Genomic DNA, 27,052 nt, shown 5'->3' on the forward strand with positions numbered 1-27,052 from the left:
TCCAAGTTAACAATCCACTGAAAGTTCACCATTTAAAAGTCCCTCATGACTGTAAAGAATAGATGTTGATAAAAAGAGAAAGAGATATATAACATAAGAGGGTGTGGCTAAAGAGGCGCTTTTAGCTTTTCTCTCCTTTAAGGCTTGAAAATGTCTTAGTGTTAATCAAAACACAATGTTATACTATTGTAGAAGCTTGAGGCAGGGATATTAAGATATTTACAAACAATATCTTGCTTTGGAAAGTGAGGGATTTGTTTATAATTACAAGTCTGTAGTATAGCCAAGAGCCAAATTTCTCTCTCCTACCATCCACTCCTGTGCCTTGTCTCAAAACCATTCTGTCCTACATTTCCCATGGGGGAATAAAGGGTTGACTACTTAACACTTGAATATGCAATGATTTTCTCAAGGCACATGTCAATCTTAAAAACACATTATTTGAAAACCTTATAATTCTAAAAGAGTAAAACATGGCATAGGACCCATAAATTAATTTGGTCCTGCTACAAGGCAAAACTTCTCCTTACTCCTTCATAGACCACCACAGTTCCAAATGCACTAGTACTCTTCAGTCATTGGGTAGTTTTCATCTTCCATGTGTAGTAACATTAATAGCATTATAGCAAAAGTGTAACTATAGTACCAGCTCCAAATACATCCATATTGTACTCCATCTGTGTGTACATGGTGGTTTTTCACTCCTTCCTGAAATAAGTTAATGATTTTGTATGCTAAAAACTTGCTATGTAAGATGCAATCCAGACTCATGCAACTCAGAATAGTCCTCTAAGATTTGGGATGGATTGGGAGGTTTGTCACTGATACTTTAAACTAGAAGAGTAAGTTACTTTACTACACTTCATCTGGCAGCTGGTAACAGCTTAAAAAAAAAAAAAGGCATGAAGCAAACAGAAGAGCTAAGAGGCACACTGGTTTCAGTAACTTTGTCTCCATGCCCTATCACGTACTAAGGATAGTTTAGGAAGGGTATACTTAAATCCTTGGGCCAGTCTACTCTTTGCACCACCCTCTACAAAGATGATGTAAGAAAATGGGAAAACAAGGAAAATCTACAGTAAAGGAATGAGTATAAATAGCAAATCAAATATTTTTATAGGAAGTTATACTATATATATATAGTATAATAAAATATAGTAATAAACTTGTAAACTAGTATCTTTGATGGACTATAAAAAGCTGTCTATTTTCTCAATGCATTACAATCTGCCACCTTAACTTGATTTATAGGACCTACTGCTGTAATCTGTTGAAAGTTGTTCAGGGGTCTAGCTTTGGTGAATGGCTATATTCATAAATGGCAATCCCCCCCCTCCTTTTTGTAACTTTTGCCAATCATATTTCCAAACAAAAATTATTCAAGGGAAGTAAAAAGAAAATGACATTAAAATAAAGACAGGATTTAGGTGATTTGTTATTGTAAAAAATGAAATCACAAATCATATGCTATCTGAGGAAGATATGTTAGGAAACTATTAACATACCAGTGATTGGTTGTTAATTGGAAATATGTACAAAGTTAGATTAATTTTTACTCAGTCCCTCTTTATCCTAAAATGGAGAGGATTATTTAAACTCTTAAAGGCAAATTGCACATTTGGTTCATAAACATTGTGGAATGTAATTATTTTTCATTATTTTGACTCATGTTTTTGGGCTGTGCTGTCTATCAACAAAGAATGTTGAGGGAGAACATCTCTCATTTCTGCTTCAGTCTTAAAAAGTGTATCTGGGGAATAACAGCACAGTAGAACCTTGCGGTTACAAACACCTTGGGAATGGAAGTTGTTTGTAACTGAACAAAACGTTGATTGTTCTTTCAAAAGTTTACAACTGAACACTGACTTAATACAGCTTTGAAACTTTACTGCACAGAAGAAAAATGCTACTTTCCTTTAATTTTTTTAATAGTTTACATTTAACACAGTACTATATTTGCCTTTTTTCATCTCTCCTGGTGTTCACATCTGAGGATCTACTGTATTTAATAAAAAAAAAAATCAAACAGGTTTTCTAAAAAGGGATCTGTTTTTAAATACACGAGTACTAGTCTCACTTTCCATTTTAGCTTCCAGAGTCTTGTCAGAAATTTTATTAAATGAGCTCATTAAACAGATTAACATTTGGTCTCTTTGTTTTAGGCTTTTGTTTGGGAAGAGTTGAATTTTTTTTTTTTTGTAATAAAAAAACCTGACAACTTTTGTATCTAAAAAGCTAGAGGGAATTTGAAATATTTAAAACCTGATAGTAATTCAACCCAACTTCATATAAAAACATCTTTCAATCTCAACTCTAACTCTAGCTACTAACGTAACCTAGTACATTAGGTTTATAAATCTCATGAGAATTTATAAATATCCATTTAGAATATTTTAGTCGGATGTTTCAGAGTAGCAGCCGTCTTAGTCTGTATTTGCAAAAAGAAAAGGAGTACTTGTGGCACCTGAGAGACTAACAAGTTTATTTGAGCATAAGCTTTTGTCAGCTACAGCTCACTTCATCCGATGAAGCTATAGCTCATGAAAGCTTATGCTCAAATAAATTTGTTAGTCTCTAAGATGCCACAAGTACTCCTTTTCTTTTAGTCTGCTACAGAGTTCTTGTAATTACTGTTGTACCCACAGTGTGAACAGGTGCAAGTTAAGGGTGCTTTTCAGTAGTTTATGTGTATGGTAAATAAGGTAGTAGCCCTGGACCTAAATATCAAATCCTTTACACCAAATTGTGTTGCATACAGGATGATTAATATAGTATGAATGTCATGTCATCCCGAAACATTTTGCAGTCACTACCCATAACCAATCGCTATAGCTTTCCTACACCAGGGAGATGGGAAATAAGTAGTCTACTGTAAGGTGACACTCAGTACTAATGTGCTATCATATTCTACTTGAAGGCTAACTGCATATATCTCTAGTTTATGAGCATAGGTTATCACTGTTACTCTCCTCCTCTGTTCTTCCCTTGGTGCATTTTATATTACACCATAGAATCTTTAGGACAGGGATTTGTGTTTTTTGTTTTTTTTACAATGGTTATGTAACTCTAGAGTAAATGGGGTCCTAATTCTCATTAAGCTGTTCGATACTAAAATTGTTTTGGCAATTCTAGAAACTAAAAATAAAATACTCTTCGAACATTTGCCTTTATTAAGTTTGGCAAGAGAAGTGGGTTGACTAAAGAGGCAGATTTCTACTTCTCAACTGCCACCTTGTGGTTGTTGCACATATTAGAGTTCTTTGATAGTTAACAGGGTTCCCCTACTGTGTCCCCTCACTATTTTTGATCCAGAAACTATTGGCCTCTGCTCTGTGATTTCAGATGCAATTCATTATGGATCTCCTCAACTAGCAAGATCATGTACACAGTTACTAAGGAATAAGTTAGGTAGGCAGGCAGGCAGGCATTTAAGTATAAGCTCTTGAAATCCCCACTTTTCAAATGTAATAGTAATGGATTAAAAATTCTGTCTGTCCCCAGGTGTTCTACAGCAGCAAAGGGCTTTGAGTATTCCAGCAGCTTAACTGAACTCAATGTTAGTCTTTGTGATCCCACGCTAGGTTGGTAAGTTATAGACTTAGTAGCACATAGTGAAGTTTCAAATTCTTCAGCCTACCATAGCTAAGATTTACATCTGTTTAACCAGTTTCCATTAAAAACTCTGATTTTGAAGTTTTTACATGTCTAATGTATAGTCCCTGCCCAAAGAACTATGAGAATTTAAGAGGTTATACTGAGAAGCTATTTTTGAATTTGATGTTACATTTGCTTTACATTTGCCTAAAGAGCAGAGGATCCTATTTCTAGGTTTAGTTATAAAAAGGCTGCTAATTCAATACAGCCAACTACATTTTATATACTCAGCAAGAGAAAGCATCAAGCTCATTCCATCTATAGAATCATAGTACTCCTCCTAGCCTTTGTTGAAGACAAACTTCAACATAGTGCTGCTTACCTATGTTACCTCCACTATGAGGTTATTCTGTCATCATTGTCTTTCCAAATAAAGTTCAAACTCTGCCTCTTCAGCCTCAGAGTAAGCCAGCTCATTAGGTCTTCTTTTTATCCACTTCTGGTTTCCCTCATGCTTTTCCCATCTAGAATTGCACCCTATCTCCAGCATCTTCTCTTCAAATCCCTCCAACCACACACCCATTTGTGACTTTACTTTCACTGTTGACCTCCAGTCCTGTAGTCTATTCTTCCAGTATTAAACTTCATTAAAAATACAATGTAGAATTTGTCATCTGATTCAACTCTTCCTTTCAATTCTCCTCCCTCCCTTCTCTACACCTTTTTGTAGGATATATATTACAACTGTGAGGAGGGACAGTGTGTCACTAGTGCACCATGGCAAATTTGACACTATGCAAGGGCTTAAGATAGTTTTCATGACTTAAAAGTACTTGCATAGTGTCAAACTTGCCATGGCACCCGAGTGACAAAGATCCAAGTCAACAACACAAAGTTGGTCAGATTGTTTAATATTAAAACAGGCTTTAGGCAGGGAAGCATCAGTTCTTACTAACACTCTGGATGTTATACACAACAAAGGCTAGTCAAATTTACTGTAAACTATGAAATTAATATTTTCATTGAAAGTGTCTCTTTAGGAAGCTCTGATTTTGGTTTTCAAAAAGCCAAAACACGTCAGCTTTCAACCAAAATCTTGTCAGTTTTCTATGGAGAAAATGTTTATTATTGACCAGCTTGATTCATACACAACAGAACAATCTTGTATTGTTTAGCAAGTAGTGAGAGTCTCCATATTTTAAAAGCTGGATGGGTCACAAGGAACAGTCAGTGTTGGCATGGGAACTGTACTATAGATTTTTAACGTTTAAAATAGAATACATGGGTCATAGTTCAATATTAAAGGGCAATTTAGCTCAACTTTGAGGTGAAACTTCCGTAGAATAAGCCTGCTTATCATCTAGGCATTATCTACACTAAGGGCTTTTCCTTTCCAAAGTTTCCCACTTGATCAATTCCAGTAGTAATTCTGGGAGCCCTAGCCAGTGATCCCACAATAACCCAGGTATCAAGTTCCCTTTTAATAAAAAGTTTAGCTACATTTAAGTTTTACAATAATGCAAGACTTTTTTCCCCAAAACACACCTTTAACTTGCACCCCCATTATGTTTTCTGATAGTTATTTTAGTGTCCACTGTTTATTCTAATTGCTCATCTATGGTTTAATTTACCTTCACTGCACCCTCCCTCCCTCCAAAGCATTTGCTGTAGTGGTCACAAACAACAAAGACACTCCACCAACTCAATAGAATATTTATTTGTTGTAAATCCACAGTACAGCTTTTAGAACTTAAGTGGACAAGCCTGATGAGTGCATTATGCTGCAGCCTTTGACTTCTTCTCTTGTTTGCTTTTGTGCTGTAGAGGAGGAGTGGGGGAAAAAAAAAAAAAAAAAGGATTAGTCTTCAGAAACATGCACAGAATATATAATAAAACGCTTAGATTAGGCATCTAACTTGAGTCTCACATTTTGAGCGTGGCGCAGGATAGTATTGCGTCGCATTGTTTTGGCATATGGATTCAGTTTTATCATGACTCTCAAGTTCTTCAGAGGATTCTTCTTGAGAACTCTACGGTGAATCTTTTTACTGTAAAAAGAACTCTCAATTAGTGTACTTCATGGAGATGCAAAAACAGTTACTTAAGAGTTGGAATACATTTTACTAAACTCTTTTCTCCTTAATTTTCAAAAGACCACGTCACTGCAGTGTCTGAAGGACACTGATAACATCTGTGGTCTTAAATGCAGACACCGTGTATATTTAGTTCGGTAAGGTAAAGTTAAAAGTCAGAAAAACAGGGAAAAAGTGAAGGATTATACTACACGATGTATGGCACTCAGCTGGGAAGGGACTGTCCACATTAATATATTTCATTCAGCTTGGAAAAAATGAAATGGAAGCCTAGCCAGTTTCACTTTTTGGTTTTCATACATTAACACAATATTGTATTTTTTTGTTGTAAAAACACTGGAGAAGGTGTAAATTCCTACCGAATAGTTGAAAAATATGGAAGTGTTTCTAAATATTCAATTTATAGCCAACTACTTGACCACGTATCCTGAATTAATCTACATAAAGCCAAGTTCTTCACATAAATAGATTTTTAAACCAAGAAACGGAAAGGATCAGAACATTCTGGTTTGCCATGTTGAGTGTCCTACACCCTCTCATCCCAAAAAGTTGAATAAGTGTTCAAATAAATCCTTGTACTTTGTAATCAGATAAAAATAATTACTTTGGTGCACGCAGGGCCTTCTGGATCTCCTGGCTTTTTAAGATTCTTCCAAGGTCTGTATTGGTCATCTTATGCATTGGTAGGCTACAAAAAACAAACATTTAGAATCAAAATTAGGAGGGGATATTTATTATGTACTCAATTTTATGAAGAGCCAGCTATTTAGGAAACCTTACATCCTCAGTTAAGACTAATCTTACCACTAAACTGAAAGTTACAGAACTTTTGTGTTGACCAATACCATATCACTTGTCAGAATTGTCTTACCAAAATTTTTAGCCAAGTCAGTTTCTAGATATACATACTTATAGTCACTCTTTAGGGTAGCAGGTTTGCGCCAGGTACCATACAATTCATCCAACTTGCGGAAGGCACTTTCAGTCCAAATGCAGAAACGCCCAACATGGCCACCTGGAGCAAGTCTCAAAAGATTCAGCTTGTTTACATTGAGAAGAGTAATTCCTAAAATGAGACAAAAATCACAGTATTTGTATTTCATTTGATATAATTGCAAAATCAGAGCAGTTCGGTCCACAAAAAGCAAGTATGGGTTTACTAGTTTTAAAGGTTTTATACTACCAAGATATACAGGCATCAAGTTTACAAAACAATGTATGAAATTTAATTTTACAAATATTGGAAAGGACAAAAAAATTGAGACTGTCAGTATCAGCAAGTTATCTTTCTGCTTCATATGAACATTTTATCAAATAAATGAAACATTTTATCTAACATGCCAACAATGCCCTTAAATGTACTAAACAGATTTTCAGAGGTACAGTAAAAGCTGTGTTATCCGGCACTTCACCAACCAGAAAGCTCTATTAACCAGCATTTCTGATATCACCCAATACTAACTAATCTTCAATCTAGTAACTGGGACTAGTCCACTGCCCAGGAGGTTATGCAATTGCACATTGTGTACACTACTTTTATGCAAAAGAGGCAGAAAACAAGCAAGCAAGCTGATACCAGGAATTTATTAAAAAGCAGCAGCTTCCAGGGTGTGTCATAGGGTCATTCAGCCCAATCTCCTACACCTTCTACATCTACAATGATAACTGATGTTGATAACTACGACCTTGAGGTACTGCAAGATCCCGAAGTGCCTTCTAAATCAGAGATTAAATTATATTCAGTATAGTTTTAGTGTTAAGTGTATTTTTAGTGATCTGGGTGTATGCCAAGCGTTGCCCATAGCGATAGGTATTGTCAGAAGATAACCTACATGCCAGATAAAGCTTTTACATATACATACACATTCACTGTATTCAAAATTGTAGTCAGAACTTCCACAAAATCATGCGTTTCAGAAACACGGACCAATGAAGTGGAATCTCATCATTCTAGGTACTCTCATCCAAACAGAAGATCAGAGCCTCCCGATAATAGACATACTGCCATTTGTTCAGTAATTCAAAGTTACCTGGGATATTTCTAAAAGCCTTGATGATGCCATTGTCCTCATTATAGATAATGCAGGGTCCCCTGCGCTGGATGCGACGGCGATTCCTCATTTTACCCTTCCCGGCACGCATACGCTGAGAGGCATAAACCTATGCAGAAAGAAAACATCTAGAAATCCAAACAGTACAATTCCCACTATTAAGAGGTAGCAGAATCAAGTAGTCAGATTTTCACCATCATCACTGTTCATCTGAAACACGGACCAGTGAAAAGTTCATCATTCTGGAGATAAATTAGGCTATTAAAACGCTTTTCTATGCAACACTGAAATGAAGAGTCTTAGAAGGAAGCAGGCAGTGATGTGAAGCAGCATAGTGAAAGAGAAATTTGAATTGATCGGCTATAATTTGGCTTGAACCTACTAAAAAGTTTGTCAAGTATTTAATTCTTAGCAAAGTGAAGTCAAGATATGAGTAGAGCATATAAAAGCAAATATCAAAATTTACTAATTGAATTATAGCAAATGAAGACTCTTTAGAGCCAACATATTAATTTCCTAAGCTGCAGTCTGGCACGAGCAATGCTTTAATGGGGATTTAGAGGTTTACTTGTACTGACAGTAATCAGCTCACCTTTTTAATGTCATTCCATGCTTTAAGCTTCTTCAGAAGCAGAACAGCTTCCTTGGTTTTCTTGTAACCCTCAACTTTGTCCTCAACTACCAGAGGAAGTTCTGGGACCTCCTCAATGCGGTGGCCTGATAAGGATTTTATGAGAATTTGATTATAAATTATCTATTCTTTTTTGCCCACACAAGTCTCTATTTAATAATGAACATGCATAGCAAAAGCAGTAATACAAACTTCATCACAGGACCCCACTTGTGTCCCCTCAAATCACATCTATAGGGACTACTTCTAGGGCTGAGGTTAGTTCAACCTGTCTTGGGCCTCTAATAAGAGTAACAATCACAGTGTGATCTGAAATGTGACTCAAAACTTGTATTTCTGCAACTGACTACCATAAACTACCAGGGCAAGATTCACATCAATGACAGGCTGTTTCTATTCTGTTTTGTATAACCTCAGTGTACTGTTTGTTCAGCTTTACTCAACATATATGCTCCTTTTATTTGAAACACTTCACATGAAGTGGATACCATTAAACAAGTTGTATTGTAATACTGTACAACACTCAACTTCTTTGGAGTGAACTAAATTACCCCATAACCAAAAAAAAGCGTTTCTCACTTTATCATACAGCCTATCTTATCCATTAGTTTATACCAATGGCAATAAATAAGTTGTTGGCACGTTGTGCTGCAGTGAACAGCAAGCATTCTGGAATTTTCAACATACCCACCTTTAGACATGACCAGTGCTGGGAGAGCAGAAGCTGCCAGAGCAGAACAGATGGCATACCGTTTTTGAGTTGTATTTACTCTGCGGTGCCAACGTCGCCAAGTCTTGGTTGGGGCAAACATACGGCCTCCGCGACACATCTATGCATCCACAGTTAAGAATAAAATTTTTCAAGTGTTTTTACAGAACAAGACATTTTAAAGCCTTGCTCAGCATTAGCTGTTCGTCAACCACAGCAGGCAACTGTCACCGAGTACAGAGCAAGACTCAAATTACAACATAATGGCAAGCTAAACAAACAGCAATGTGTATCAAAAATTAAAAGATCTTTCCTCTTGGTAACAACGAGGAGTCCAGTGGCACCTTGAAGACTTAACAGATTCCTCATGGTTATCAGTTAATTGTTTTGTACATTAAAATACATTTGAATCCACACAAGTGGATCTGTAGCCTTCATATTACTACAGACTTTTGAACTTTTTATGATGCAGTGCAATCTACAGTACATCTAGAAAGAGGAAGACCCTTCACATTTAGATAATCCTGGTAATTAAATCAGAAGATTTCTGCTTTCCCACTCAGAAAGTTCAATTTTACACCGACTCAATAGTCACAACCAAAATCATAAGGATACATTTCCGAAAGCACCTTGGCCAGAGCGATGAGTTCCACCACCTCGCACTCGGGGAATACGAGCAACAGCTCTTCCAGTACCCCAAGATTCAGCACTGGTCTGATGTCCTGAAACAATAACATTTTTAATTCAACCAGCAAAAGTCCAGAGAAAGTGAAACAGTATTTTTTTTAAGTCACAGGAATAAAGACCTCAAGATAATCAGAACTTCCACTGATATCATTATAGTTCAGAAACACGGACCAATGAAGTGGAATCTCATCATTTCTATGTAGTGAATGAATTAAGACAGATTTCGAAGCTTGAACATCAATTTGGACAGAGAATAACTGACACTATACTATTAAACTATTAAAATGTGAAGGTAAATTACAAAATTTACTGAACTTTAAGATGGATATACCAAACATATATATTTTCACACCAAGTAGGTTTATGCCTGTTTAGTACTTGGATAGAAAAACTTGTAGCATCAGTCCTCCCTGTATCAGACCATGATCAAGTATGTTGTCTCTTAAATAGAATGTAAATCTGAGATGATGACCTCACCACCAACGGCAATCTGGTATTCTATGGCAGTGGTTCTCAACCAGGGGTACGTGTACCCATGGGGGATACATCAATTCATCTCGATCAAGGTTTCTCAACCTGGGAGTCCTGAGCCCAGGGGAAGGATGGGGCGGAGACATGGGTTTAAGGAGGCTTGCAAGTGCAGGGCTGGCGTTAGAGGGTGGCAAGCAGGGCAGTTGCCTGGAGCCCTATGCGACGGAGAGCCCCACAAAGCTAAGTTACATGCCTCAGTCCTAGGTGGTGGGGCTTGGGCTTTGGCTTCAGACTCCTGAAAGGGGTACAGAAGTCTGGAAAGCTTGAGAACCACTGTTTTATGGCACTTCTCATAACAGGGTTGTTAACTGATTGTGCCTAGCAAAAATTCCCCTGGTGGTTCTAACTGGCTAAGATACTTTCTGCAGTGTTTGTTTCTGGTTCCACACCAGAGGTAGCTGCAGCTCTAGGTCCTTCTGGTTGTACGGTACTATGTAAATTAAGTCCTAATAGTTTTAGAGCTAAACTTAAAATTCAAATGTAAGTGGCATGTATACAGTAAGTTGACAAGTATTATATATTAATGCAATAAAACAATAATACTGATCTAAAATGAACCTATTCAAATTCTGTAGACAAATCATACCTGCAAGTTCACTGACAGCATAGGGTTGTCTATTGTTCTTGCGCAAATTGGTATGAACGAAGTTCACGATATCAGGGCGAATAGGAGCCTTAAATACAGCAGGCATGGTGACATTTTTGCCTGATACCTCCCCCTTTTCGGAGTACACAGATATTAATGGACGAGTACAAGCCTGAAAAAGACAAAAAAGTTTTCTTCAGCACCGATACATTAAGTGGTTCAGATTCAAAAGGTGTTAAAAATATTGCTCAGGGTCAAATGTCTTCAGTTCAACAGCGCCAGCATGATGACAGCAGGCAACTGTCACTGAACACTGGATAAGACGCAAATTATATCATCACAGCAATCACTATTTCCATTTATATTTATACCAAACACCCTCATACCATTATACGAGTAGTCACACACACACTTGGGAGAACAACACATTTCAGCTTCAGCAATGATGTAAAACTGTTATTCTTAAATTTGTAAATCTCGCTGTTTTACAAATATGATATCCATACTGAATTTTATTTACAGATACTTAAAACAATCTTTTAATTAAAACAAGTTCATTTATGAAATCTGTGCATTTTGGAGCTTTTTTGGTGCTGTAACTAGGAACTTAAAAGTTATTTCACTTACAAAATTATCTTGGAAACCTGAAAAACCAACCAGGCCCAGTATTGCTTCCCCTCCAGTGTCTAATAAGGACCTCAAATATATATGACCAATAATTTGGAAACAAACTCCCGGCCTCAACAAAACGGTATGGATCTGCCATTAAGTTTGTGAGTGAGGAAATACTTTTCATTCCAACCAACTTCTGTTATGAAAAAAAGAACAAGATTTCAAGCTACAGAGAGCTCTCCTTCAAGTCACTAAGACTGTGTGGCAAGACTAAAGGTTTCTCACATGGAACTACAGGCTGCTCAAGCCAAATTCTTGCCTCATGCTTCAACGTGGAAAATTGTAACAGGATTTCACCCCAAGCGTTTTTTAAAGCCTGTATTTTTTCTGGGTGGAAGGGAAGGAACTGGGACGGGGAGAGAGAGAGAGAGAGCAGGGCCCCGCATAGTCCACTGTAACAGCCCTATATCCAACCCTTCCATGCTTTAAGAAAGGAACAGGCAGGAAGCGGATTAAGCCGAAAGCCAGGCTGGACCCGTCCACATCTGTAGCCTCCCCTTCCCCCAATAAAAAGAGACTCTCAGGCGGGGCCCAGAGCTGAACCACGAACTACGGGGTCTCAGCCACGGCCCGTTCCGCAGGAGCCAAGCCCCGTTTCCATTCCCCCATCGCACACCGGCCTGCCCCCCCCCCCCCCCCAGATTACGTCTTCCCTCCCGCCCAGGCCTACTCCGCTCCCCCACGCCGGCTCCACGCGGCAGGCCGACTCCCAAGATGGCGGCCGACTGCCCCGGCGCCCTCCACCCGCAGGCGGCCCAGCTCTGCCCACCGATTCCTCTTCCCCGCTCCTTGGCTTACTGCTCGCCCCAGTCCCCGGCACCCTCCTTGTCGACCGGCCACCCAACAGCCCAGCCCCACAGGCCGCGCCTCACCATGCTGGCAGAGGAGCCGCTGGCTCTCGCGCCTCGCTCCGCCACGGCCCCAGCCGGAAAAGGAAGGACTTCTTCCTACCGTCTCCCTATAAGTAACCCTCCACCGCACCCTTCCCTAACTCATCCCTCCCACACCGGCCCGGAAGCGGCTCTTCTAATCTCCCATCCGCCGTCAGATTGAGGTTGTGGAGATATTCTCAGACCACAGGCTCCCCTTCCCTTCCCTCCCGAGGACTCATGCTTCTCATGAGTCCCGGGGACTATTTTTTGGCGGATGGATTCCGAGGCGGGGCTGACAAAAATTATAATATGAAGGGCTTTTTAAAAATAAAATATTGATGATCAACACGGCCAAAATAACGTGCAACGAGTTGTGAGAGCGCGATACATTAAAATAGCGTTTTCTGACGCCGGGCTGCGCTGGGTGTAGTCCCGGCTGCAGGGGCCGTGACCTCAGCGGGGCGGGACGGCGCGCAGTTCGCTTCGCTTTCCCGGACTGGGAGGCCGGCAGGGCGGGGAATGGGCTCCCCCCGGCACCGGGCGGCCCTGCGGCTGTACGACTGTCTGCTGCAGTGAGTGTCCCCCGGGGGCTGGCCCAGTCCAGGCCTCCCCGAAGGGGTCCGGCAGCTGCCCGGCTCCGGGCCGCTCACTGAGAGGCCGGGAGGCGGTCGGGGGGAAAAGGCGACGGGCTGGTGAGGAAAAGGCCGCCAGGTGCCGTTGGGGGCAGTCGGTGACAGGGCCATGGGGCTCCCGCGAGCGGCACGCAGCGGACGCCCCCGGGGTTGGCCCCAGCGGAGCCCTTGCAGCCCCGATCCAGGGGGCGGCAGCTTTGAGCGTTCGCTGAAGCTGGCCCCTGCCTGGGCTGGGACCTCTGATTGCCACGGCTTGGGTGGAGCTGGTCATCGCCCTGGCAGCAATTGCCTTCGCAGACCTTTCCATATGATAAATGGGGAGGGGTGCGGGGCTCTCGGGCTGTGCTTTGGCCCCTGCCCTGAGTCATTTCCAGAGCACGGTGGGCAGGCGGGCTCCGCCAGAGGTTGAGGATTTTGCGATGCAAAGTCGATCCCCACCTTCCGGACTGGAAATGCTTCAGAGCAGGATTTGCCTCGGTTTCTGTGTCTTAGGCCTGCTCTACACTGAAAAATCAGACTACCCTCACTCGGTCGCTGAAGGGGGTATGAGAAATTTCACGCCTTCCGTGCCATATATAAAATTTTTATTACAGCTCATGTTAAAATTATATGATATACAGGTTGAGAAAAGAGTGTTTGTACATCTGGGTATAGGGTTTAGGTTATCCACAAACTCAAGCTTTGTTTTTAAAGTCATAAGATACATATAGTGCATAAAGAAAAGGAGGACTTGTGGCACCTTAGAGACTAACAAATTTATTAGAGCATAAGCTTTCGTGAGCTCTGTAGCTCACGAAAGCTTATGCTCTAATAAATTTGTTAGTCTCTAAGGTGCCACAAGTCCTCCTTTTCCTTTTGCGAATACAGACTAACACGGCTGCTACTCTGAAACCTGTCATATAGTGCATAATCAGCAATAACCCAAATTTAGGTGAATGAATTTAAGAATACAGGTTAGATACTTAGCATCCAAGAGACTAACAAATTTATTAGAGCATAAGCTTTCGTGAGCTACAGCTCACTTCATCGGCTCACGAAAGCTTATGCTCTAATAAATTTGTTAGTCTCTCAGGTGCCACAAGTCCTCCTTTTCTTTTTGCGAATACAGACTAACGCGGCTGCTACTCTGAAACTTAGCATCCAAGTATTTGGTTACGTTACTCATGAAAAAAGTTATATGGAGAATTGGTGGCAGAAAGCAAAATATATCAATGAGTGAAGATTGTCCCTCAGTAATTGAGAATTTAGGATAGGTTGTCCGTTTAGAAAAAACAGTCGATCAGGAAAGTATTTCAGTTACTTTCCCGACTGCGCTTCTCATCTGCACTCCAGCTTATCCCTCCTGGTATTGCCAAGGTCCAGTGATGTGTTCTAAGTAGATGTCCCTGACTACTTGATGGCATCCGACATCGTGAGTTGTTGCATCAGCTGAGCATAGCGTTGACCAACTCCATGTTCTCTCAGCACTCCCTCGTTACCGGGGTCCCATGCGCTCAGGGCTCCGACGATCAGCGCATGAGTTTGAACCTCGTAGCCCCTAGTTCTCAGGGTGTCTATTACATCGACCTAACGCCCAGTATTAATGTGGCTTGGCTGACAGAAGGAGTCTTCCATGGATCTTGCTACTGCTTCTTGGAGAGGTGGATTAACTATATCAATGCAAAAGCTCTTTCCGTTGAAGTAGGAAGTGTCTACACTATGGCAGTACAGTGGCACTACCGTAGCAGCTGTAGGGTTATCAACCCTCCTGGTTTGGCCGGGAGTCTCCCAGAATCGGGCTCAATCTCCCGGAGGCTACTGAAGCCAATCCGGGAGATTTTAGGCCACTAAAAGTCCGGCGGTCCAGTGGGACTGAGGCAGGCTCCCTACCTGCCCTTGCTCCGTGCTGTCCCTGGAAGCGGCGACATGTCCCGCAGCAGCTCCTAAGAGGAGGTATGGCAAGGGGGTGGGTGTCTCTGTGCACTGCACCCACCCCAAGCACCAACTCCTCAGCTCCCATTGCCCAGGAACAGGGAACTGCAGCCAATGGGAGCTGCAGGGGCAGTGCCATCTGAGGTACCGGCCAGAGCTGCACCCCACCTCCCTGCCTCAGTCCTCTCCTGCACCCAAACTCCCTCCCAGAGCCTGCACCTCAACCTCCTTCCCTAGCCCTGAGCCCTCTCCTGCACCCAAACTCCTTCCTGGAGCCTGCACCTGAACCCCCTCCTGCACCCCTCTTTCCATTATATTTTAGGTTCTATGTCCTGTCCAGCTCTGACAGTATGTAAGTTCTCCAAAGGAAATCTATATGCTGTAAGAAGTGGTATTGGTGATGCTTTCGTTGCTCTGATAGCGCAGTAATAGATATGGCAAAAAAGCCTGAATTGAATGGTTGCTATTTTTCTCCTCTATAATTACTGAAATTTTGCCGCAGTGTTTTAGATGAGGTATGAAAACAAATAGCTTGATCAGTTTTGGTCATTAAAAGATCTCCTGGTTGCTTGTCAGAGTTACGGGTATTAACCAGTAAGGGTAATAAGATACTGAAATTGGAATATTCCTATTATTCTTCACTTCCGCTTCTCAAACTAAATTTTTGCTGCTGCCTTTCAGTGGTAGATTAGTGATCCATATTCATGCTACCTGTAAACTGCATTTGGATGCCTCATGGTGAAAGGAGTTAATAGTACCTTGTCAGCAAAAAATTACTCTCCATCTGAATACTTTTTACCCATCGTTGTTTCCAGTAACACCTAAGATTAATATAACTGAAAGAGACTGAAAAATAAGACTTTCTCTACATTTGGAATTTGTTTACTCTGCTCACATGATACAACTTTGTGTTAAAATCACTGGCTATGCAGGAGAAATAGTAAAGTAAGTTTTCCATTTCTATTCGTGAGTGTCTCTCATGGCAACAGGGGAGAGAAACACATTTTTAAAAAATAAGAATTAGGAAGATATAGACCTGGTCTTGCAAACTGAGGTGGATCAATGCAGAGCTTCATTAAATTCAGTGGGGGTCTGCTCCTATGGAGGAACTTGCAGGATCAGGGCCTATGACTGTAGAACCACAGACACTGTTAAGGAGACTCTGGCAGATGTTGAACTTGAAACTTTTTATTTTTATAAAGTTTTTAAAGTGACTAGATTTGAAATAGATAATTAATGTAGTGTAAATGTAGTTTTATTTGAAGTTAGTAGTGTGCCATATATTAAACTAAGCTCTGAGGCTCATTTGCTTTCTAGTTTTTAGAGACAAATGTATCATTTGGGGAGGGGGGAAAAGAAAAAATAAACTAAGTGAATATTTTGTTTTATTTCAGAGTATATAATGAAGGAAACAAAGGTATCCCCAAAGACCCATTTCCCTTTGAGGTAAATACATTTTTTTCTTTAAAAAAAAAAAAAAAAAAAAAAAAGCTTAAAAGTGGTTTGAAAAATTTCTAAAGATGTTTCAAAGTTCACTATTTATTTTTAAATTTATAACAAATGGGTGTGTAGAAGAGAAGCATCTAATCTTGGGATCTAGGCAAATTTGGCATAATTTTAAAAATGAATAACAGTTAAAAACAACTTTCTCAAAGTAGAAAGCAAATAGCTGAGTAGAACTGACAAATCAAACAGTACCCTTTTCTTTTCATATTCAAAAGCCTGAGTAAAGAGCTGTGCGTTGCTGCATGCCTTGAAAGCAACAGATTTGGGCTATTTGGGATCAGCTCAGGGAGTGAATTCCAAACTTTAGAACCCCTCATGGAGAAACTGTCATGAGAAACTCCCCCTCTCTTTTATACCAAGGGGATTACAGCTTGAGTACCTCCACTGGCTGCAGCTGCAACAGCATGGCATGGGAAGATGGCAATCTCTTAGGTGTTAAGCTATTCGGGGTTTAATAGGTCAATTTAAACCATACATTTCCCCTGGAAACCAATAGGCAGCCAGTACAGATTCGGGAGCTGCGATTCATGACATGATGTTATTAAGTGGCTTGCAACATTCTGCATCATCGTAAATTTCTCAGTTGATAAGGTTTAGCTCCATGTAGAGTACATTGCAGCTGTCTTATCTTGAAGTGAGAAAGGCATGGATTATTAGTGAATGGTTGAAATTATAGTAGAAAATAGTTTGTTGTGTAATTAGTTGTTTTTGAAATCTTTATCACAAAAATGTCTTCTAAATACAACATGTAAATGCAATACATTAAAAAAAAATGTTCTTTTCTTTTGGCAGGCTGATGTCCAAGTACGTTTGGTTGATGAGGGTTGCGGAAGTCCCTTAGAAAGTTTTTGGAATGGAAACAGTATGATATTCATTATGCAGAAAGTGGTAAGTGGGGTTTTTTTTTTGTTTTTGTTTTAAAACTAGAGCTTTACATTTATATTGCTGGAAATGTCCAAATATATTCCAATTTTCAGTTTTACATGTGCATTTCTTTTAAAGGGACATGTTGAATTAACTGACCAAATGGAAGAATCACAAATAGATGATGCCACTTATATTTCAGAGTTTGCACTACAGAAGGGTTCTGGACCAGTTGCTCTGTCTGTTACAAGAGCAAAGTAAGTTTCCATAGTTTTATCTTTTTGTTTAAAAGCAGTTTTATACTTTATTCAACACAAAAGTAAATTCTGTGCAGCAATGTAACTAGCATACTAGCTGTTGTGTATAGCTAAACTAAACAGGCAGCAGGGGATGGATCACTTCATGATTACCTGTTCTGTTCCTTCCCTCTGAAACACCTGGTGCTGGCCACTGTCAGAAGACTCGATACTGGGCTAGATGGGCCTTTGGTCTGACCCAGTATGGCTGTTTTTATGTTCTAGCTAATCATAGGAATTTGCAAAGCTGTATATTAATGGGGAGATGACTGTATTTCATCATGGAAAGGGAGCTCATATCTACTGGAAATATTAATAACTGAAGGAGTAATAAACCTGATATAGCAAAGGCACTTGTGAACAGTCCCATTTACTTAAATTGGACTGCTCTTGTGTGTAAGGGTGCAGGACTGAGACTTAAATGACTTTTTACTGTTAATTTACTAGATTTTGAAGTAGAGTTAACGGAGAGGGGTTAGCTAACATCATGCTAAATTTTGTTAATGATTGTTCTTTTATTTCCAGGCAACTGATTTCACTCTATACAATGACACAAAATCCAAACATGACCCATTTGAAGATAAGCAAACCAGTTGTGCTTCCTCCCCTGTGGGTAAGATGTGACAGCTCTGACCCTGAGCATACCTGTTGGCTAGGAGCTGAGCCTCTCAAAAATGGGAACAAAATCACAGGGATCAGTTTTCATACGGTTACATGTAATGGTGAGTTCCTCTTGGCTATAACGTTACACAGTCAGCCCTTCACCAAAGTTGAAAGAGGGGAGGACAAGAAATAAATGAGAGTTAATACAGTAACAACCAATATTCCCATGATGGGTGTCCACTTGTGCTCTATAATCTAAATTTTCATTTTAAAATAATTGTCTCTAGCCCAAGTGGTATCAAAAATAACCTTCAAAGTGTGAATGGAATGCAGTCAATGCAGTGATATTGTGTCAGACTGTCCTGCAGAGCTGTACCAACAACTTTTAGAGAAGTGAGAATTTCTCTGATTCATTTCACTTATATATTGTAACTGAGCCCTATTGAACATTTAAAAATGCCATTAACTTGCACTGCTAATTGTACAAAAGCAATAGAGGGATGATTGTATTTTGAAGAATAGCTTTACAGTGAATGGCACCTTATTCTGGTGTCACAAGTGAGCAGAATTTGCATTGTGAGTGGACCTTGGGAGAATACCGCCACTTATTTTTTCCATTTTGATCACTTAATAATTACATCTGAGTGCTAAATTCAATTTGTGGTTAGCATTTTCTGAAAGTCTCCCTTCCTTTCCCAGGTCCTTCAGCTGATATAACCTGTTTTGCAAATCTAGAAGACCTCAAAAAAGCACACAAAATCAGACATCGCGCATCTATTGTAGGTTTTTCATGCTTTCCCATCCTTCGAATATTGTAAATTTAATTATTTTAGTTTATGAATTTAAGTTGTAGATTCTTTGTATATTTGTTGATTTGTGGGACTTTTTGGTTAGCTTTATGGATGGTGTTTATATCTTGATTTGTGTGTGGATCTGTAGCACTGTGAGCTCCTGCTAATCTGGGAAGCAAGGGACCCCTCATGGTACCTAACTTTTGGATGTGCGACATTGCAGTATGTTTCTCTGACACTAGCCAAGTTTTATTTTTAAAGTTCTCTTAAAAAATGTTTGTTTGATGGAACACCTGCCCAGTACTATGTTGATTTGGCATTTTAGGGCTCTTTTGCAGGCTTCAGGAAGTATCACATAACATTCTTTTGAAAATAATCCTTAGAACGGTAGATCTCAGTTTTACATGTCTATTTAAAATATATTCATTCTAGGTGGCAACCAAAGGCTTTGCTCAATATGAGCTCGTTCGATCCACTACATTGGAGGATACAGTGGTTGAATCAGAGAGTAATATATATATTGATATTACATGGAGTATTGTGGATAAGATTCTACAGACACCTCCACTCACTGCAGCAGCAACATTGGTAGGAGAAAGCCTTTGTCGCTGTTTATACCATATTGTAGATCACAGAAAATATGCTAATTTTTGTTGATTACATTATTGTTGCAGTAGCAATATAGTGTGTTGATAACAACATTCATAATAAATCATCAGTTTCGTTAATAAGGTTTTAGCAAATCTATATTCCAGACTTAGAATCTGATGTGTATTTTTGGAATTTTCAGAACATTAGATTGGAATCTGGGGACCCCAGGAGTCCTGTGTTCCAGTTACATAGAGAACTGCAGTTTCTGTTTGTAAGTATAAATGTGAAATTCCCAATTTATATTAGTTTGGTTGTCAACATACAAGGAACGGTATCTTTTACGTTTTTTGTTTTCACAGAATCATAGCAGATTAGGGTTGGAAGGGACCTCAGGAGGTCATCTAGTCAAACACCCTGCTCAAAGCAGGACCAACCCCAACTAAATCATCCCAGCTAGGGCTTTGTCAAGCTGGACCTTAAAAACCTCTAAGGATGGAGATTCCACCACCTCCCTAGGGAACCCATTCCAGTGTTTCACCACCCTCCTAGTGAAATAGTTTTTTCTAATATTCAGCCTAGACCTCCCCCATTTCAATTTGAGACCATTGCTCCTTGTTTTGTCATCTGCCACCACTGAGAACAGCCAAGCTCCATCCTCTTGGGAACCCCCCTTTAGGTAGCTGTAGGCTGCTGTCAAATCCGCCCTCACTTTTCTCTTCTGCAGACTAAACAAGCCCAGTTTCCCTCAGCCTCTCCTTGTAAACCATGTGCCCCAGCCCCCTAATCATTTTCATTGCCCTCTCCTGGACTCTCTCTCCAATTTGTCCACTTCCTTTCTGTAGTGGGGGGCACAAAACTGGATGCAATATTCCAGATGTGCCTCACCAGTGTGGAATAATCACTTCCCTCAATCTGCTGGCAATGCTCCTACTAATGCAGTCCAATATGCCATTAGCCTTCTTGGCAACAAGAGCACACTGTTGACTCATATCCAGCTTCTTGTCCACTGTAATTCCTACGTCCTTTTCTCCGGAACTGTCGCTTAGCCAGTTGGTCCCCAGCGTGTAGCAGTACATGGGATTCTTCCATCCTAAGTGCAGGACTTTACACTTGTCCTTGTTGAACCTCACTGGATTTCTTTTGGCCCAATCCTCCAATTTGTCTAGATCACTCTGGACCCTATCCCTACCCTCCAGTGTAGCTACTTCTCCCCCCTGCTTAGTATCATTCATGAACTTGCTGAGGGTGCAATCCATCCCATCATCCAGATCATTAATAAAGATGATGAACAAAACTGGCCCTAAGACCAACCCCTGGGGCACTCTGCTAGGTAGTGGCTGCCAACTAGACATGGAGCCATTGGTCACTACCCATTGAGCCCAACGATCTAGCCAGCTTTCCATCCACCTTATAGTCCATTCATCCAATCCATACTTCTTTAACTTGCTGACAAGAATACTGTGGGAGACTGTATCAAAAGCTTTGCTAAAGTCAAGGTATATCATGTCCACTGCTTTCCCCATATCCTCAGAGCCAGTTATCTCATCATAGAAGGCAATCAGGTTGATCAGGCATGACTTGCCCTTGGTGAATGCATGTTGACTGTTCCTGATCACTGTCCTCTCCTCCAAGTGCTTCAAAATGGATTCCTTAAGGACCTGCTCCATGATTTTTCCAGGGCCTGAGGTGAGGCTGACCAGTCTGTAGTTCCCCGTATTCTCCTCCTTTCCTTTTTTTAAAGATGGGCACTATATTTGCCTTTTTTCAATTGTCCGGGACCTGCCCCAATCACCATGAGTTTTCAGAGATAATGGCCAATGGCTTTGCAATCATATCAGCCAACTCCCTCAGCACCCTCAGATCCATTGCATCTGGCCCCATGGACTTATGCCTGTCTAGCTTTTCTAAATAGTCCTTAACCTGTTCTTTCACCACTTGGGGCTGCTTACCTCCTCCTCATACTGTACAGCCAAGTGCAGCAGTCTGGGAGCTGACCTTGTCTGTGAAAACCAAGGCAAAAAAAGCATTGAGTACTTCAGCTTTTTCCACGTTCTCTGTCACTAGGTTGCCTCCACCATTCAGTAAGGGTCCCACACTTTCCCTGATCATCTTCTTGTTGCTAACATACCTGTAGAAACCCTTCTTGTTACCCTTCACATCCCTTGATAGCTGCAACTCCAACTGTGCTTTGGCCTTCCTGATTACACTCCTACATGCTCGAACAATATTTTTATACTCCTCCCTAGTCATCTGTCCAAGTTTCCACTTCCTGCAAACTTCCTTTTGTGTTCAATCTCACCAAAGATTTCTCTGTTAAGTCAAGCTGGTCGTCTGCTATATTGTCTATTCTTTCTGCACATCGGAATGGTTTGTTCCTGCGCCCTCAATAAGTCTTCTTTAAAATACAGCCAGCTTTCCTGGACTCCTTTCCCCCACAATTAGCCTCCCAGAGGATCCTGCCCATCAGTTTCCTGCGGGAGTCAACATCTGCTTTTCTGAAATCCAGGGTCTGTATTCTTTCTTTTTCTTTCTTTTTCTTTCTTTCGTCAGGATCCTGAACATGAGCATCTCCTGGTCCCCAGGTTGCCACCCACTTCTACTACTACCAATTCTTCCTTATTTGTGAGCAGCAGGTCAAGAGGAGCACGGCTCCTAATTGGTTCCTCCAGCACTTGCACCAGGAAGTTGACCCAATACTCTCCAAAAACTGCCTGGATTGTCTGTGCACTGCTGTATTGCTCTCCCAGCAGATGTCAGGGTGGTTGATGTCCCTCATGAGGGACCAGGGCCTGCGATCTGGAAACTTCTGTTAGTTGTCCGAAGAAAGTCTTGTCTACCTCCTCCTCCTCCTGGTCTGGTGGTCTATAGCAGATGCCCACCACGACGTCACCCTTGTTGCTCTCGCCTCTAAACTTAACCCAAAGACTCTCAACAGGCTTTTCTCCAGTTTCATACTGGAGCTCTGAGCAATCATACTGCTCTCTTACATACAATGGAAATCCTCCACCTTTTCTTCACCGCCTGTCCTTTTATACCTTTAAACGGTATATCTTTATGTCCTTTATATGGTTTATACCCATCCATGACAGTGCTCCAGTCATGTGAGTTACCCCACCAATTATTCCAGTCACATCATAGTTCCTTGACTGTGCCAGGACTTCCAATTCTTCCTGCTTGTTTCCCAGGCTTCTTGCGTTTGTGTACAGGCACCTAAGATAACTAGCTGATTGCTCTGCTTTCTCAGTGTGAATCAGGAGGGCTCCCCTGTTGCACCCTCTTTCCCACTTACCTCAGGGCTTAGGTCTCCATCCTGTGGCAAACCTAGTTTAAAGCCCTCCTCACTAGGTTAGCAAGCCTGCCTGCGAAGATGCTCTTCCCTCTCTTCGTTAGGTGGATCCCATCTCTTCCAAGCAATTCTTCTTGGAACAACGTTCCAGGGTCAAAGAATCCAAAGATCCGTCTTTGACACCACTTCCTCAACCAAGCATTTACCTCCACAATTGGATGGTATTCTTATTTAGAATCTCCATAGCTGTTTAAAAGGTTCTTTGAAATTACATGAATATATTAAATGCAAAATAACTTTTAATGCTGTGTTAAGGATGAGAAATAAAGAACACACAAATCAGAACATTCCAAACATTTCTAACACAACATTAGCTTGGTAGTATTGCATACCATATACATTTCCTGGTGGAATTTTCATACGGTGGGTAATTTTTCTTTGCAAGTTTAATACACTTTTATATTCTCTGTTATGTGCAGAACCTCAAACAAAATAAATGTCTCTGGATTTTTTTGTGTTCTTAGGTTCTGGCTGAAGGCTTGAAGACTGGTGTGACTGAATGGCCTGAGCCTTTGGTAGCTGAATCAGCGGTTGAGCTCGTCCAGGAACTTCTGAATGGTATTTTTGTTTAATAATTTGAGATGCTATGATTGGGTGAAATTGTGTGGAGAAGGGCAAATCTTGTAATCAAAGTTTATGCTAAGAAAAAAATTGCAAGAGACTTAAAATTTCACAAGAATGAAATGAAAATGCCACATAAGATTATGATAGTATTGGAACTGCAGATGGTAATTTATAAGGTACTGTAGTCCACCAAAAGTCCACCAAGAAACGGGTTACTTTGTATAACTCTAACTCTCCTGGTGAAATCATGAGAGTCCTGTGCAATGGGTGAACCTTGGTGTTTTTCCCATGTTGTGGAAAATAGGAAGAAAAAAATGAAATGAGACAAATAAAAATCTCTCATATAACAGTTTACAGTCTGAGACAGGAAAGACACATGTAAACATAGTGGCCAAGATTTCAGTGACTAGTGATTTCAGTACACCAATCTTTGTGTGCCCAACTTGTGTTATCCTAAATTATCCTGAATTTCAGAAAGTGCCAGATGCCCACTCTTTGAAAGTACATCCTTTTTAAGGTGCTTCAAACGGAGGCTTCCAAAAATCACTAGTAACTTCTGAAAATTCTGGCCACTAAGTGCAAAAATTCATGTCCGAGAGGCTATAGACATGCAAGTTTAAGATTATAGAAAATGGATGTAGAAGAAGAGGAATAGAGAACTTTAGAATGAAACTGAAAATATCCACAAATTAGCATATAGACTAACAGAGAGAAGCAAAAAAATGTAAGGAAGAAAACCAGAGATGTTGATAAACAATAAAACCATCGTTTCGGCATTAGTGAAGAGAGGATAGGTGTTAACAAGCTATCTCTAGGCAACTGAATATTGTAAAAGTAAATGTGAAAAACTGACAAAACAATTTATTTTAAAAACACACAAGAAGAGACCATCCCAGACTAAACTGTCCTTAATAGATGGGCATATAGAAATAATATAACAAATCCTTCCATTATGCAGCTGAATGTATTAGATGCAGGAGCGTGGTGATTTTCTTCAACGCATGTGTGTGCATCTCCAAACCCTCCTCTTCCACCTCCTTGCCCTTGAGGAGGGCCAGGAACCCATGACAGCATTATGAACTCCTTTTTAGTGTGGGAGGATTTTTTTTCATAAGCCTGATTAGATCATCCACCTGAGGTCCCTTCCAACTCAAATATTCTGTTTTCTAATTTTGAATAGTAGAAACAGTGTTTAGAAGGAATCACAAAGAAAGATAATACCTGTCAGTATTTGATATCCATCCAGCTAATGTCTGTTAGTAGGACCAAAATTGTAACATATCTGAGACTCGTACTGTTGTTCAGCTGTACATGATTTATTATAGTGGTGCAATTCCTTTCCCTCCCCCTTCTAGATTTAAAGAATAAACTGGATGGATTTAATACATCAGTACATAAAAGTGATGCAGAGGTATGTGTATTTTCAGTCATCCTCTTGTTTCTTTCACTTGTCTCTGCAGTACTTTGAATATTTCCCATTGTCCTTACTCAGCAGGAATTGTAGGAGATCTATTGTTTCAAAGGTACATGTAGCCGTTGGGCACTTAGCTGAACGTGAAATGCCATTTGTGCCTTTTCAAAATCTCTCTCAATGTTTTATATTTTAGCATTTTCCCCAGAGTTTTATTTAGCTTTTAGGACTGATTGTTATGTTCAAAGAGAAGTAGCTGTGATCTTGTCCAGCAGGCAACACCAATCCTGATGGATAGGAGTGGATTAACTTCACAAAGGTCTGCTTCCTTCTCTCTCTTCCTCTTTACCTATGGGTTGGAGATTTCTCTCTCTGATTTCTTCCAAACACGATCACTTTTCATCATCTTAATCTTCCCCTCTCATCTCCTAAAGTGATCAGTCTAATGCTGCTATTTCACCTTCTTGCATGAAGCGACTTTGATCTCTGTGCCAGTTTCACTCTGCCTCTGGCTTGACTCTCCAGTTGTCCATGGACTACTGGAGGGTCTGGAAACTGGCAAATTTATCTTTCTAGCTGTTTACGTAACACACACCACCATGATAATTTCCTGCCTTAAGTAACTTCAAACAATTTTGTAGGGATTTTAATATTTTTTGTATTTATTTTTAGTAGTTATTTAGTATTTGTTAGTATTTTTATTTTTATTTATTTGTCTTCCTCCCTCCTCACAAATAGTTGAGTTTTTTTTTCTTTTTATGGGAAGGTTACGTCAAATAAATTAATTTTCCATTTTGATCTCAAGTCTGTGATTTAATGTTCAGCAACAAAATCATAAACTTTAGTCCTGCATCAAAGATCATGGGGAAAACCATGTGCTCAGAAGAATTTTTTTTTTTTTTTTTGTATTTGGCGCATTGCAAGTCATATATTAAAAACAAAACAAAATCACCTGTGAAACTGTGCAGTACTAGTCATATCTTTTACTGGTGCTTCTCTAATTCCATCACTGCAGCTGTTTATGCCAGTACTTTCTGTCTATACTAGTATAGCCAGTTGTAAGTCACAGTGGAAGGATAGGTTTGAGGGAGTCAGCATCAATTTTTACTCATTCTAGGCAAGAATTCTGGTCAAGCTCTGCTTTGCAATGGCCAGAATGTCTTCTTCCCAACATCAATGCCTTTTTGAGGGCACATAACCTTTAGGAATTAGCTGTTTCCAGAGAGGTTAGGACTGTGGCTCCTCACTGGTTTAAGACTTGGTAAAAGCATGTTTCTTAATTGGTATGAAATATGTTTATTTATTGAACTACTGATTGGGCAGGAGAAGAAATATTAATCTTGTGAATAGACTTGGCCATTGGAGAGGATTTGATTTATGTGGATCTTTAGAACAATGGTGTGCAAACTGGAGCATGCGAGATTCTCTGGGGTTTGTCTGAAGAAACTGGGATCCTGTGGGTCCTGCAGGACCCACTATCATAATAGTGGGAATAGGATAAAAATAGAGTGGGTATTGTGGGGCAGGACAGGAGTGGGATTAAAAATACAGTCCTCTTGCACTGCAAACAACATGAACGCCCTGCTGAGCAGCCACCGCTCCCAGCCACCCAGCTATTAAGGTAGCACTGTTGCTAGTAGTAGTGCAGAAGTAAGGGTGGCAATAGAGAGTGGGATGCGATAAATTCTGTGAATGATAAGGGAGGGTACAATTGGAAAGGTTTGCACACCACTGCTTTAGAATGTTATGACAAATGTTTGACTTCATTTTGAAGGAGCATTTTCAAGTAAAACTCTCTCTTTCAGAAAGTCCAATGTGACTCTGCTGCAGTGGACAGTTCAATAAAATCACTTTTTAATGAGCGAGGAGACCTGGATTTTGCTGAACAATTGTGGTGCAAAATGAGAAAGAGTAAGTGTTTTTCTCAGTGCCTTATAACTTTTACACATTTCCTATACCACTTTTTTATACATATTTTAAGAAATTGATATAAGTTTCTCCAAGTTTTAAGAACTGATTAAGTCTTCAGAATGGTTATGCCATAAACAGGCCTAAGGCTCATTGTCATTCATTTAATCATAAGATAGCATGCTCTATTTATGATGTTACAG

The 27,052-nt window shown here is 40.3% G+C and overlaps 2 protein-coding genes and 3 non-coding genes across 11 annotated transcripts in view; 1 reads left to right on the forward strand and 4 right to left on the reverse strand.

The window, feature by feature from the left end:
- Positions 1-5,291: 5,291 nt before the first annotated feature.
- Positions 5,292-12,589, reverse strand: RPL4 (ribosomal protein L4). The gene is made up of 10 exons (XM_038419101.2): positions 12,427-12,589; positions 10,883-11,054; positions 9,694-9,800; positions 9,061-9,199; positions 8,331-8,455; positions 7,718-7,847; positions 6,597-6,753; positions 6,292-6,375; positions 5,522-5,642; positions 5,292-5,412 (listed from the first exon to the last, which is right to left on the reverse strand). The coding sequence occupies exons 1-10, from the start codon at positions 12,427-12,429 to the stop codon at positions 5,371-5,373; spliced, it is 1,080 nt and encodes a 359-aa protein (XP_038275029.1). The 5' UTR covers positions 12,430-12,589; the 3' UTR covers positions 5,292-5,370.
- LOC119863106 lies at positions 7,571-7,641 on the reverse strand. Its single transcript, XR_005295492.1, has one exon. It is a non-coding gene; the product is annotated as a small nucleolar RNA SNORD18 (small nucleolar RNA).
- Positions 9,891-9,963, reverse strand: LOC119863107. Its single transcript, XR_005295493.1, has one exon. It is a non-coding gene; the product is annotated as a small nucleolar RNA SNORD18 (small nucleolar RNA).
- LOC119863108 lies at positions 11,128-11,227 on the reverse strand. Its single transcript, XR_005295494.1, has one exon. It is a non-coding gene; the product is annotated as a small nucleolar RNA SNORD16 (small nucleolar RNA).
- Positions 12,590-12,790: 201 nt separating the features above from the next.
- The window catches only part of ZWILCH (zwilch kinetochore protein), a 31,261-nt gene continuing 16,999 nt past the window's right edge, over positions 12,791-27,052 (forward strand). For 4 of the 7 annotated variants that reach the window (XR_005295275.2, XR_006274645.1, XM_038419104.2 and 1 more), the window contains exons 1-11: positions 12,791-12,998; positions 16,364-16,415; positions 17,268-17,363; positions 17,478-17,596; positions 18,161-18,357; positions 18,938-19,017; positions 19,462-19,617; positions 19,820-19,891; positions 23,431-23,524; positions 24,886-24,941; positions 26,747-26,852. Coding sequence is in view for 5 of the 7 variants with exons in the window: in XM_038419104.2 (XP_038275032.1) it covers positions 12,946-12,998; positions 16,364-16,415; positions 17,268-17,363; positions 17,478-17,596; positions 18,161-18,357; positions 18,938-19,017; positions 19,462-19,617; positions 19,820-19,891; positions 23,431-23,524; positions 24,886-24,941; positions 26,747-26,852 (1,081 nt within the window). In the remaining 2 variants the exon portion in view is untranslated. Of the gene's footprint in view, positions 13,119-16,363; positions 16,416-17,267; positions 17,364-17,477; positions 17,597-18,160; positions 18,358-18,937; positions 19,018-19,461; positions 19,618-19,819; positions 19,892-23,430; positions 23,525-24,885; positions 24,942-26,746; positions 26,853-27,052 lie in introns of all 7 variants that reach the window. The other 3 variants (XM_038419105.2, XM_038419106.2, XM_038419107.2) reach the window with 3 other exon arrangements.

Source organism: Dermochelys coriacea, chromosome 10 (assembly GCF_009764565.3).
Source record: "Dermochelys coriacea isolate rDerCor1 chromosome 10, rDerCor1.pri.v4, whole genome shotgun sequence".
Lineage (NCBI taxonomy): Eukaryota > Metazoa > Chordata > Testudines > Dermochelyidae > Dermochelys > Dermochelys coriacea.